This window comes from Poecilia formosa, unplaced genomic scaffold, assembly GCF_000485575.1.
Source record: "Poecilia formosa unplaced genomic scaffold, Poecilia_formosa-5.1.2 Scaffold14, whole genome shotgun sequence".
Taxonomy (NCBI): domain Eukaryota; kingdom Metazoa; phylum Chordata; class Actinopteri; order Cyprinodontiformes; family Poeciliidae; genus Poecilia; species Poecilia formosa.
This window is the reverse complement of record NW_006799953.1, coordinates 4453146-4467410: the sequence shown is the minus strand read 5'-3', so window position 1 is coordinate 4467410 and position 14265 is coordinate 4453146. Positions and strand designations below refer to the sequence as shown.

At 37.1% G+C, this 14265-nt stretch overlaps 2 protein-coding genes across 4 annotated transcripts in view; both read right to left on the bottom strand.

The window, feature by feature from the left end:
- Nucleotides 1-2208, bottom strand: part of LOC103133989 (Down syndrome cell adhesion molecule-like protein 1 homolog) — a 72277-nt gene extending 70069 nt beyond the window's left edge. Inside the window, exon 1 of one of the 2 annotated variants that reach the window (XM_016668379.1) lies at nt 1594-2208. In XM_016668379.1, coding sequence (XP_016523865.1) covers nt 1594-1849 — 256 coding nt within the window. In that variant the 5' untranslated portion in view covers nt 1850-2208. The remainder of the gene's footprint in view (nt 1-1593) is intronic. The other variant, XM_007546022.2, reaches the window with a different exon arrangement.
- An 8106-nt stretch (nt 2209-10314) lies between these two features.
- scn4bb (sodium channel, voltage-gated, type IV, beta b) overlaps nt 10315-14265 on the bottom strand; it is a 9020-nt gene continuing 5069 nt past the window's right edge. For both annotated transcript variants that reach the window (XM_007546021.2, XM_016668373.1), the window contains exons 3-6: nt 13357-13520; nt 13051-13270; nt 11729-11858; nt 10315-11520 (exon numbers count right to left, since the gene is read on the bottom strand). In XM_007546021.2, coding sequence (XP_007546083.1) covers nt 11424-11520; nt 11729-11858; nt 13051-13270; nt 13357-13520 — 611 coding nt within the window. In that variant the 3' untranslated portion in view covers nt 10315-11423. The remainder of the gene's footprint in view (nt 11521-11728; nt 11859-13050; nt 13271-13356; nt 13521-14265) is intronic.

Here is a 14265-nt window from a genome sequence, read left to right as displayed (position 1 = left end):
TTTATTTATTTAAAAAACAAACAAAAAACTAAGCATGCACTAGAACCATTAAGGGACGTCCCTGACGCACGCCTCCTATGCACGCGCCCGCGCTGGCTGACTGGCACAAGCGCGCGGGCACGTCCGCGGGGTCCAGGTGCGCTATTAGGGAGGAACATGACCGGGCAAGTCTCTAATCTGCACCCACGCCCCTGGAGTTTCTCATTTGGTGAAATAAATTTGCGTATTTTAATATAATTCCATTGAGCCTTCAGCCAAGCTATCAAATCACATTGAATAAATTGTAGAAATAAAAAAATATAATACGAGAAGATATATTTAAAGAGCTAATTTTCCACTAACTAAAATTTGTCTGCATTCGAAACCAGTACTAAAAAAAAAAATAATTAATTCATACGCTGGTGGACCTATAGGGCCTTTTTATGCGCTAAAACCGCCATATTTCTGCTCCCAGTACCCGAGACTTTTAGAAATAAAAAATACATATTTGTCTCTCTCAAAGCTTCAGCTAATAAGGACAAAATCACATAAAAACGGTTCCAGACAGGCAGGATGCACACAAAGGCCTATAAATACACTCTAGTGTTAGTGTTGAATTTATGTTATTTTCGACGCAGATTTACTCGGGATTATTTTTAATGCACTGTAAAAGAACAAAGATGAACTTTACAATAGGGTTAGAGATTTGTTGCACTGTGGACAAGAAACACAAATGAAATAATTTAAAGGTGCATTTCGCATTTGCAGGCAGCAAAAATCAGAGGACGTTTTTCAAAAAGGGGCACGATGAATTAAGTAAGAAGGACAAAATCTGAATGCTCTAATTATGGCCTTTATGTGGGTGTAGACCTATTACACTAATAAGGCCGTTGTGGAAGAAAAGGGCCCCTTTTATTTACCATCAAATGACAACAATTTGTCATTATTAGAAGAAAAAAAAAATCTCATCCTAAAAATAAGAGCGTCTCTGTAGCAACCAGCGCTACACCCCCCCTCCCAATCAGTCCATCCAAACAGCTGCAATTAGCAAAGGCTACAAGATGAAAGCACCTAGATATAAAAATAAATCACAAATGTTCCACCTGGAAACTTTGGACTCGAGTGAAAAAAGGACTTGGTGGAGAAATCGCAAACGGGCTCATGATACGCGCATGTTTTTATTTCTGCCTCACTCTCCCTCTGTTTGCACCTCATTCTCCCCATTCAGCCATTTTACATATTCATAACTGGAGTTGGTAATGCGAAAACAATCCGTGCTATCAGCACCATCTAAGACACCAAGGTGCGCTGCAAAAAAACCCACCAAACATCCTTCAAATTATACCACTTAAGCACCCTCTTTCAAAATTTCCACTCTCTCAGCTGCAACAGCTTTACTTAATTTGATTTAAATGATTAATTTCAATCGCATCATTAGATTTTTTTTTTCAGTCGGAGCATGAGAGAAGACCAGCAGGAAATTAAAAAAATAAAAAATAAAATAAAACAACAGCAGTTTCCACATGTAACTTTTCGTTCAACTTTAATACCAATAAGCCTATCTCACACCGCGAGATGAAATATTTCAAAAAATATAATTTATATTTCTCTTACCTTCTTGGAGAGAGTACAGCAGGAGTAAAGTTACAAGCCACATGCCATAAATAGCAGGTATATTTTTCAGGAATTTTTGGCAATCCTGGTAAGTGTGAGGCGCGTTCTTTTGGCCAGGCGGGTCTCCGTGCTGGACTGGCGACTGTGCTCCCGGGAGGTATTTCCAGCCCTGCTGCCCCGCTAAGCGTGGAGGGGAAACGAGAGGCGCCTCGGCCCCGCCCATGTCCCCTCCTCTCTTCATGAGACTACCGTGCATGCAAATCCATTTTTTTTCTTCCTTCCCTGAAATTAATCGCCGATCGGGTCCTTTTGCAACTGATCGTTTTGGTCCACCTGTGTCCAAGATCTCTCGTTTGGCACCGTTTGGAGAGGGCGTTTGGAGAGCGCACCCACCTGTGCGCCCCGATGACCGCGCTTTCTTTCCTGCGCAATATGGATGCGGAAAAGTCGCTCAGACTGACCCGGAGCCTATTTTGGGGTTGGCATACTCTCCTCTGAGTTGGTGCTAGATGTGAAGGTCCGTGTAGCTGCGGAACAGGATGGGCTACAAATATTTTTGCTTCTCTTTGTCTGCTTTGGGAGCGCAGGCATTTGCGCACAGAAATACACTGCAGATAGAGGAGGAGAGAGGAGCGGGCTATGGGGTATGGCAAGTTCACAAAGCGAGCACAGTGTGCCAAACAAACCAAAGGTTACAGGGACGCTCTCAAAGACGGAGCAACTTTCTGGAAATGTGTTTTCTCTGTCAACTGCTGCCCAATTTTAGGAGAACAGCTTCACGGCATAAATGTAAAGGATGCATGAAGGAATGAAAGCTGCAGGAGCCTCCCAGACTCACTGAAAATTTCAAATAATGGTACAAAAAAAAAAATAATTAAATGTTAAGTGTTAAATATCAAAATATTGTTCTGCGAAATCCACAAAGATCAAAATAACACAAAGTAAACACTGATAATAATGCATTAAAAATGATTTAAAAACTGTTATTTCTTCACTTCACTAAAATATTAGGATCCGCCCTGCTTGGAGTTGATCGTTTCAAGACTTGCATAACTTTGTTGAATTTTTTCTCCAAAATAATAATAATAATAACTTCATGCTCGTATTTAAAGTAATTCAATAAGCTTGCTTTAATTGGTACGATAAAGTTCTTGCAGATTCACGTTGTTGAGGACGTTGTCATTTTCTGGCAATATTTAAGAACAGTGAAATATAACGGAGATATTAAAACTTGCTGTAATACTTCAGATATGAACACATATCAGTTGTATCCCCAATTTTACAGAGATTACCTGAAGTTCTCTCGACGGTTCGCTCTTTGCCTCTGGGATCTGAAATCCAAGCGTCTAAATCCATCCTGCGGCTCAATGCTCCCATCTGCTGGTCAAACTTGGAACAGATATGTGTACAGGCTAAACTTATTGTTTACCATAAATACACAAATAAATGTTTATTTAGCCTTTCAAATGAAATAGCCATGTTGTTTATCAATACAAAATCAACAATAATTATGTAAAAAGTGACATGTAAGCGTAATTACTCACCAGAAAATGCTGAGTGTATGCTTAGGTTAGCATAAACTTTGGCTCAAACTAAAGACCATGCTAACCTCTCTTTCTCCCATCAGTTTGTCTGAAAATGAAATTATGAAGCTGTTTCCGATCTAAAGGTAAACAGTATGCTGCCTGTGCTAGCTTATAATACAGACAAAACATATTTTGAAATGTGAATGAGAGTGAAATATTTGTAGAAAAAAAAACAACCTTGTCACGATACCTGCCTGGTTTGCCCCTGAAACCTGCAGATTTCTTTCATCAAATCATCCCTGCTGCTGGTCTAATGTCTCCTCCCTAACTTTGCTCTTTCTATTGTGCCAATAAAGATTTTTTTTAAATATGTGAAAAGCAAAAGTCATAGACATGAATACATAGACGCCTCATGGAGCGCGAACATTTATTATTTACAGAAATCCGGAGTACAAATGGCTAAAAAAAAAACAAACTTCGGCTCTGTGCTTCACGCTGTCACGGTTGCTAAATAAATATGAAATTATGTATCATAGGTACAAGGCTAATGTTAGTATGACGGTTATTATTAGCATGAGTCACTAGCCTGTAGCTACTACCAGTAGGACGTAGGTTATCACTAGCATGTTGACTAATAATGCTGACCTTAGTGTAAAAATTAAAATTATACAAAATCCTAAGTTTACTTTAATTGATGCAAGTATATCAGCATGCTAGTGACTCAATATGCTAATGATAGCCATCCTGCTAACATTAGCCTTCAACCTAAAAAAAGCATTTTACATAATTTCATATTATTAGCAATATTTACCATACTGAATGGATTAAGTCAATGTATGTAAACATGCTGGTGACATCATACGTGCTACTGACATCATTCAGTATGCTAATATTAGGGTATAAATTCAAATGATCCAAAATTCTAAAGTTAGCTTAAATGCTGGACATCGGTAACATGTGTGGCACCAGCATGTTAATTTACAGTGACTTAATCCATTCAGTATGATAAACATAGCTGATACATATGAAATTATGTAAAATGCCTTGTATTCTAGATACAAGGCTAATGTTAGCATGAGGGCATGGCGTTGCCGCCCGTCCCCTTAAATATGGAATCGTATTTGGCTGTTAAATGTTGCGTCAACCGATACGATTCGTTCCGTATTTCTATAAATATCCGATATACACGCCTATCACACACACATATCAACACTAAGTGAAACAATAATGACCAAAGTAAAACACAGGAAATATTAAAGTCAGCTAAATTGTAGTGGCGGAACCTGGCGAGCGTGAGCAAAGACAAATAAAAGGGGATTGGGTTTATTCATAGCGTTAAATAGACTGCAAATAACGCAACAGGCAGAGGTAGCAAGAGTGACATTACTTCAACATATTTTTATTCAAGTAAAAGTAAACCTTTCCAAGAAATGACTTAGGAAAGAGTAAAACAAAAATATTTGGTGAAAAGGCTACTCACAAAGGCTACTGACAATCTTATTTAATATTTTTAAAATGATGTCATCAACAGACAAAACAAAGTTATGTGTAAAGTTTCATATATTAAAGGCTAAAATATTTTTTATGACAAATAAATACAAAATAATACATTTCGACAGAATAAACCCTTTCTTGAGTTATTCTTTATAATATTAACCTTTACATAAAATTAATACTTAAAGCAGGTAATGTGTATAATTAAAACAGTAATGCTCTTCCACTGTCATTGTACAGTGTTTGTTGTATCTTATTAATCTCCACATGGCACAACAGGCTCAGCAGATAGAAATAACATTAAAACACTAAAGCTGGTTGCACCTTTAGAGAACAATGTTTCACATAGACGTGATGACAATAAAGTTTCACTTGACTTGAAAATATTTTATAGAAATGGCAAAACCTTTTCCAAACTGATGGGCTGTAATATTTGCTTCTGTAGAATTAATGGATTTTGTTTCTTTTTTGGTATTATGTTATGATAACACACATTTTAAAAAACAAACAAACAAACAAACAAACAAACAAACAAACAAACAAACAAACAAACAAACAAACAAACAAAACAAACAAACAAACAAAAAAACAAGTCCTTTTTATCCTGACTGGTGTCTTGAATCTAACAGTCTTAGTAAAGCTCTAAAACTGTTTTCTTTTCTTTTTTTGTCCTTTGCTGCCACCCGTTGACACTTTAACTTTACTGCAGCACTCTGTTGATTTTATAATGAAATGTGGTTCATACGTGTGAAATCTGGCTAACTTGTTATCTGCAGTATTCTCTTCTCTGATTATTATTCCAATTTTCCAGACATCCTGGTCTTTGGAAAACTTTAACCAGGGCTTTATGGATTTCCTAGAGAACAAATATTTAATTCTTGCACACTTCTCATAAAATATAAACTCGTGTAGCCTCTTTCTGATGGTCATGCACTTTCCTACCAGAAGTAGTAAGAACCTGTTGTAGACCTCTTTTAGAATTTCTCCTTCTGCTCTTACAGTGAAGTTATTTGGACAGCCAGACTTGTGCATGGCATAGGTCGCTTTGAATATTTTCAACTTGTGGACTATTTTCTGTACAGTTGGATGGTTAATTACAAATCTTTCTAACACATTTAAATGCCTTGCCAGACTCATAAGCAGTCACCCTATAATGCCTGGTAGCAATGTTGTAATCGTGTGCTCCTAATCTGACACACCCTTTGAGTATTTTTAGCAATTTTAATTCAGAATAAATGTGGAATTCACCTTATTTAAAGTGACTGAAAATCCCTTGTTTTTTTTCTTCTTTTTCTTCTTTTCTTCAATTTTGATCAACTATTTAAACTCTTTGAAAGTTTTGATGGGTGAAATAATTTATACTATCCACATGTCCACTTTATGTTAGAAAAAAAATAGGCTGTGGTATGCTGTTGTAAAATTTCACTCTATGTGTACCTATATAAGTAGAGTATATATATCTATATCTGTAGATCCAGTTTAAGTTGTAGAGATGTGTATTGTAGGATTCACACATTCAGAAATGAATAATTAAAAATACATCAAACAAATTCAGAGGATGGAGAAGTTTAGTGTTAAGGTTCTCTCTCTATTGCACACGTTTACTCTTTGTCTTCCTAAGGTTTTTGCATGCTATAAACGTTTACAGTTTAGTTTACTTATTTGGCCTGAAAGCAGGAAGTGCCAACAATAACAGGGTATCCCCTAAATATGCAACAGAACAACAGAGATTATATTCAAAACTTTATTAATTTCAAACAGAGCTGATATGCATGTCAGAGATGTTGGAGACAGTAACTTCATCTAAGTGCAGGCCGGAGCGTTAAAGCTGTATATTTAAATGCAGAGAGCGGTGGGAGAGAAGCAACAGAGTCCACAGGCTTCTCAGTTTCTGTTCCGGTTCAGGGGGTTCCGGATCCTGCCTGCATGTCGTCACTACAACGCACATACCTAAGGCATACCTAAGGTAGCCACTGCTGTATCGAAGCTGTCACAGTAAATCAGAGGTCCTGCTGTCATTTGCATAGAGTTGCATGTAAAGGCCTACACTGCCACATTTGTTTTGACACACTGATGGCCTTAGTAAAAGATTGTTATTATTGTCATAATGTAATTTTTAAAAAATTGGATATTTAAAAAAAACAAAAAAAAAACAAGCCACAGTAATAGTTACTTCAAGTTAGCAGAGAAACTTCACCCACTTTAAATTAATTATTATTATGAAATCCTATAATTTGGCTAAATCTTTTATAAATGTTTCCAAAGTCACAGAACAACCCCGGCACAGTAAAATCTGGACTTTTTAAACATATCAATTTCTCCTACTGATGGGTGAATTGTCTCTGCAGAACAAATCATTCTCTATCTCACTTAAAAAAAGTTTTTACTTTTTGCTTTTTTACTGGGAACTGAACAGATTTATGATTTAGTGAACCAGAACTAAACAACAAAGATCAGTCAGCTTTAAAAAATAACTAAATAAATAAATAAGTAAATAAATAATGTATGGTTTGGTTGCCAGCGATGACGGCATCCAGTGGCGGTTCAGATATGGGCCACATGGGCAGTAACCCAGAGCGGCATAAGACAGTGAGGTGCAGGAGGACCATAACAAATTATGATATGACTTTTTTATCTGTCAGTTGCACCTTGGACATTTTTCTTCCTATTGTTTTTGAAATGTTTGTACTTTGTGCACTGCCTTTTTCCCCCAAACCATAATCTCAGATTATTTCCTGCACTTTGGTTTGTTTTCAGGAGTTATGGTCATACATGATGTCAATCAAACTGTGCCAATGCTAGATAGCCTCTCACCATTTATTCCTCGGTTAGCTGGAGTTCTTACTTTTAGCTACGCCAAGCGAACAATTTGAAGAAATTTTCTCTGTATGTATTGTGTATCATGGAAGCAGAAAATATAACATAGCAGCTAACAAACCTGTTGCTAGTCAACAAAGGTTGTTACAGTGGGGGTGGTTGGCTAAATCCTGGGGCCCCATACATGCAAGATCCGCCACTGATGGTCTCACATTTTTGTGCTGTTTGTTTTTGCTTTATTTTTTTGCGTTGCACTTGCATGAACAATGTGAAAGACGAATCCAACCAGGATTACACATACACAAAAATATACATCTTCTTAAAGAGCCCAGAGTACCCCATTAAAATATTGCTTCAAGCTAGTATTTAAAGGTTGAGGCACATTTTTTTTTTTTACAAAGCAATGAGGAAACCATCAGAAAATTACACTTCATTTTACAGTACTGTCTTATTTAGTTTACATGCATCCGTCTTCCAATTTCTTGAGTTCAAGATAAGTATTATAAAGCCATTATTCTCTTACTGCTACTTAAAATTGTACTTTTCAAGGTTTTGATCTCCCCATAAAGCAAAACTCTGCTGGAAACTTTCCTGTCTGACAAAAGCTGCAACAATGAAACCGTCACCTTCCTCTTTTCTTGTGCAATAGACTTGAGCTATGAGCGCTCTGCTCTGCTTACTGTCTGACTCTTGCAACATCAATAAACCCAATAACATTTAGTTTAAAGGTGCTTTCTGTCTTTGTTCTAAAATAGAAATGCATTTTAATAATACAATCAGTACTTGTGTTTAAAAAAAAAAATCCTCCTAAAATTACACGCACAAAAACTGTTGCGTTATTTTTCTACAACCCTAAATGCTGCTGAATTATTGCTACTTAAACAGAACTTGGATTATTTTATCCAAAAATTTGGGTCAAAAAATGGGACTCAGAGGGGAAGAAACTAGGAACTCCACCATTCTCTATAGATTTTTAAGAATAATTTGATTAGAGTTCACTAAACTTCTTCCACAAGATTAAATAAGAAAGTGTAAAATGAAAAAAAAAAAAGCTAATTTAGAATAATGTCTATATATGTAGTGTAAATTACTGTCTTTATTTAACAGTAGAGAACACATTTATTCAATAAATATTACACTAGCCTTTTATTTGCTAAGTATTAGCACTAGCTATGTTCAACATCCACTTTTACCAAACAATCGGTCACAAAGTCAATGCAGACAAGATTTCTTCAACCAATTTTTGGGTAGTGCTGAATAAAGGAGAAGGGTTGAGGGTTTACGTTAAAAACAGGCAAAACTCATAAGTTAATTCATACTTTTAAGTATGAATTAACTTATGAGTTTTGCCACATTTTTACTGCTTTTTCTCCTGTTTTCCCCTAACAGTGCCAATTTTCTTTCCTACTATGCCAAATACATTATAAATTGGGTGATGAAATTATAACATTTTGGATGATCAAAAGCTAATTCCTTCACTGAGGACCTGGCAACATTGTTTTTGGTTGGGAAATTCAGGCCCATAAACAAACCCTGGTGTGTTTGACCAACCCAGGGCTGCCAGCATGCCTAGGTGGCCCCCATGTGGGGAAAAGGAGGGCAGACTATATGGGTCCCATATGGATTTGTCCGCGGGTTCCACGATGGCCCCACATGGGTTTGCCCATGTAGGGCCACAGCCCACATGGGCCCTACATGGGCCCTATATGGTGGTGGCCCACATGGGTTTGTCCATTTAGGGCCCATGTAGGGCCCATGTGGGCTGTGGCCCTACATGGGCAAACCCATGTAGGGCCATCATGGAACCCACGGACAAACCCATATGGGACCCATATATCAGCCCTCCTTTCCCCCACATGGGTCCCACCTAGGCATGCTGGCAGGACAGACAGCATTACCTGTATTGAGTTGGCTTTAACCCAGCAGATTTTACAGTGTAAGGAAGTGGCCTGTTTTCCTCTCGAATCTACAGCAACTACTGCTTAGCCCAGTCAGGGTTAGCTTAATGGCATTAGCATAGCATGAAATTGGTTTGCAATTAATTTCAGCCCTGACACTACCAGTGTTAGTATGAGAAGGTGTGTTTCTTAAAGTATTTTTATATCTCTCTATATATTATATTTAAGCATTAGATCTAAAGTCTGGCCCATGTTGCACATGCTCCTATTGCATTAGGTATTTATTTGAAAAGCAGCATCCTCTGAATGGTCTTCATTTATCTAGATATTGTGAGATTGTCTATCATTTTGATGTAAAAGCTTATTGTCTTGTAACAGTTAAGGGTTTAAAAACTGTTTTTGCAATATTTAGCTATCCTACTAAATACTAAAGCTTTTATGCTTTAACAGGCACATGTGTTGTTTTCAAGCAAGGAGGAAATATGGCATGAAGAACTAGGTTGAATTCTACAATACTATGATATTGGCATTAAAACAGGTTAAAGCCCTCTTTCCTTCGCTACAACTAAACATTTGACTAATTTGTGTAGAAAAATACTGAATATTAAGAGAATTATCTGTTTACTCTACACGTAAACAGATACGTGTTTACGTGTAACATGCGAGATTTGGTGTTTATTATAAGGGCCTTCATTCCAGCTGTAATTGTATTAAATTTTCTCAGCCTAAAGCAATTAAATTAAGTTTTGTGTTTTGACTTTAGATGAAGAACAGTCTAATTTTTTTAATGGCTAAAATGGCAGAAGCTACAGCCTGAGTGGATATTTGGTGGAAACAGTGAGCAACTATGCTAAGTGCTACACAACTTGATTTTCTTTTTACTTGTGTAGATACACATTTTCATAACTTGCGCCAGTTCTTAATGACAAAATGAAAATGTAATTTTTTTGTTGTCATTTGAATAATTTATTTAATTTTATTTTTAAAAAAAGGGAATTTATTGTGTAAAACATCTCCAAGTTGTTTCTGAATAAAGAGATTGTTGGTGCTGGTGGGAATTTCTTACTTCAGTCAAACTTCATGCTCAATTATAAATCTTATTATACCAGTAAGATATGTTTTTATACTTAAGGAAGAGTAAGGAGCCAGACATTATAAGTTAGAACAATGGCTCTGTGGCAGAAATCTGAACTGAATAGTAGCAGAAAAACAGGTGTATTAATGAGGGCTGCATTCCAAAAACTCAAAAATTGAGTAAATAAAACCCAGATTTTGAATTGGATTGTGTCCATGATACTTCTGTCTAATCAGAGGTATGTGCACAGAGTGCTGTGCCTAATTAAAATTCAGGATGCAAAGAGTGGAGTGCTGGGCAGTCCATAGTGCTCAGTAAAAAAAAAACAAATGCTACTAATAGGCTCATAAAATACTTCTGTTGTTTTCTCTTCTATACTATGGCTGAATCTGATGGCAGAGATGCAGAAACTTCTAATATTGGTAAGGAAAAGACGCAGATTGTCTGAAAACATTGTATTCTACTCTTAAAACACTAAAAATCTTTGGAGAATGAGTTTTTGCAAAGTTGTCATGATTCAGTGACATCCCGATGTGTTGAATTAAATGGAAAATCTTAGATCCATCTTCATTTAGTAGAAAAGGGACATTAATACACCTGTGCTTGTCCTACGTCAGGTATTTTTTAAATTATGAAAAAGGTCTGTTAGATCAGATTTTATGTTTCCTCTATGAATTAATTTTAAGCATTCTGTAGAATTACTTGCTGCAATCCTTTCTTGCTTAGCTATTCGTCTTAAATAAATTTGTTTGAATTAATCACAATTATAACTTAACCGAACATAATTGTGCACAAGTATGTACACATTCATTATTTGCACAATCTTAAGTTGTATATCATTTGCACAGTTACCACTTACAGCACATTTGGTATCTTTATGTGCATCATTCTCATTCAAACCTCATGACCAGAGTTATTAAATTAGACACAATGACCCGTCAACACATTTGCATTCAGAAATATCAGCAAATATGATCTAAATCTGATTCATGTTTTAGTTTTACACACCCCACCCTAGCCTCATTTCTTTTTTGGCGTTGGTTTGGAATCAGCTTTGGATCCTGAGAGCCCGTTCTCAGTGTTGTCAATCCCTGAAGAAGAGACAAGGCACTCCTTACTGCGGGGGGAGAAGCGAAAAAGGAGGTCGCGTTAGAGCGGCAGAAGAAATCAATGCACCTCAAAGACAAACTTGCAGCTTTAAGAAAACAACGTCAGCATGTGTATGGCTCAAACTGAAGTGCCACCGAGCAGCGGCGGCGGCGTGTGATGAAACAATATGAAACATTTGCGCTGTCGTTAGAAAATGCCAGGAACTGAAAACTCACTTTTTCTCCTCAAGTTTGGCAAGAACAAAGAGAGTGAAGTTCTTGAGCAACATAAAGGCCATCAGGAACGCGATGGCTCCACCGACAGCTGAGGCTATAATGATGGTCAGCGTGTTGTCCACCACCCTTACTGCAGACATATGAAAGAAGCCGCTTAAAACATTTGACTAGGTTATTTACATCTGTGTCATAACAAAAACATGCTCAGAGGAGAGGGGTGATTCAATCAGAATACCTTTTTTTTAATTTACATTTCTTAAAGTCTTGAAGTCTTACCATTTCAATTATATGTGTTTCTATTCCCTGTCTACCATAAACACGACTTATTATTTTCTCCAGCCTGATTCCATTTGTCATCGATGTGGCCCACTTTACTTTATCTCCAGATAATAAATGCATGTTCTGGTTTCCTTTTACCTGAGTATGCATATTACTGAAACATCAACAGAGCCCAGGCGAGTTGCTCCATTTCTGTAAATTGGCCAATTTCAGGTTATCTTCTTGTGTTAAACTAAATGTAGGTAAGACTTAACAGTAACAGTCAAGACAAACGGAGCAGCAGGATGGAAAACTAAAACTAAAACTGATAGATCTGGTAATATGTGGGTATATTAGGCAGCAGTTAAGATGAATTACCAGCCAGGAGATTTACGTAAATAAAAGTTACCTCCTTTCAATACAAAAACTCTGACATAGAGAGTAGAAGTTGAGACACCCAGGGCAACTTTGGGAGAGCCGCAGAGCTCCACAGCTCAGATGATACAATCCATGAACAGGATAACTGTTAATATGCATTTTAAGTAGGAGTAACAAAAAAAAACATTATGTGAAAGAAATCCCGTTTTAATTTCACCACAAGCCATTTAGAGAACAGCAAACATATGGAAGAAGGAGGCGCTCTGGTATGAATGTGGCCTGTGTTTAGATATTTTAACTTATATTTTAACTTTAGATTGTGTTTTCTTATAGCCTCTGCGTGAAATCGTTAATTACCAGGTAAAATATAGCAGAGTGTCTGCTATCCATCAGCAATGTGGTGCAACCTGGAGCCTTGCTCCAGGAATGTAAAAGTCAAGTTGAGGGCAAGGAAGGAAAAATGAGACAAAACATTTGAAGAGTTAGCCATCTTGCAAAGAAGAGAGCCTCACTGCATGAGAGGAAAGCACATTTAGGTTAAAAAAATGTTTTGCTTTTCAAAGTAAAATTTCTATGAAGCACTTAGAAGTCAGAGGCTGTAGCAAAATGTAAAAAAAAAAAATAAATAAAATTTGTGTGAAACTTTTCTAAATCACTATATACCAGCAAAAATGTTAAAGTCTTACATTCGTCCACAACAATAAGGTGGAAAACTGCACTGTGGTTCTTGTTCTTCTCTTTGGGATTGCGCCCAAAACAAGTGTACAGGCCTCCGTCCTCGAAGGTGATGTTCCATATCAAGATGGAGATGTTGTTTTTGTGGTTCTTTCCGATAAACTCCACTCTCTCTCTGAACACTTTCACATCTGGCACCACGTCCTCTGTTGGTATCACAGCGTCACACACCTGATGGAACCAGGAAGCCGTCAATCGAACAAAAAAGAAAAAAACTCAACCGTCGAGATGCTGAAAGGAAGTCAGAAGGATTTTACCTTTTGCATTGTGCCATTGTCGTTGTATTGCCAGTTAAAATACAGGTCTTTGATGCCGATGCAGCTGGCGTATGTGCAAGGCAGCATGACTGTGCTGCCGTTCACTGCTTCCAGGAAGGGAACTTTTCCCACTGACATCTCCAGGCCCTGAGCAGACCAAACACCTGGGACAACAAAGAGATATTGGTGAGAAAACGCAACGAAACATGTAAGACGTTTGGTCTTCAGCAGCAACACTGTCGGAGACCTTCAGAAGAAAACCAAGGCAACTTTTGTTTGTGCCAACTCATTTTTTATTTTTTTTTAAGCCAAACCATTTTTCTGGACATCTTTGTTTAAATTTATTATAAATTCATTGAGCCATTTTGATGAAAATAATCTAGAAGTTTGAGCCACGTTGTCACCAAATTTCCAGGGCTCATATAAAGAGACAAGCATGTGAAGACAGCAGCAACACTTAAGGAATTAAAATAACAAATTTAAAGACAGACTGAAACATTGTGACTCTGGTAAATTAATAAAGTTGGTTCCTGAGCACAGCAAGTATTGATAACCATACTGCAAAAACAATATGCAGCATTCGTTTTAACTAAAGAATTCAAATGCAAAACTTGTTTTTTTGTTCTTAGTTTTGCTACGAACAACAAATTGTTGCAATTTCATAGTTCACTAAGCCTATGCAAGAAATAAGTCAGTATTGCTTTGATAGCACTCGCTGTAGGTCCATCAAGGTGTTTCAAGTGTTACCGGGCGTTATATTTTTGCTGAAAATATTGATTCCCATGGCAGCTAGTTGCTGTAGGACAAATCTGAAAAAATAAAAATCACAAGAGGTTCGGAGTGTAGAGCCGTGACCAACCCATAAAACCGAAGAGTTGCATTGTTACACCATCCATCCATCCATCCATC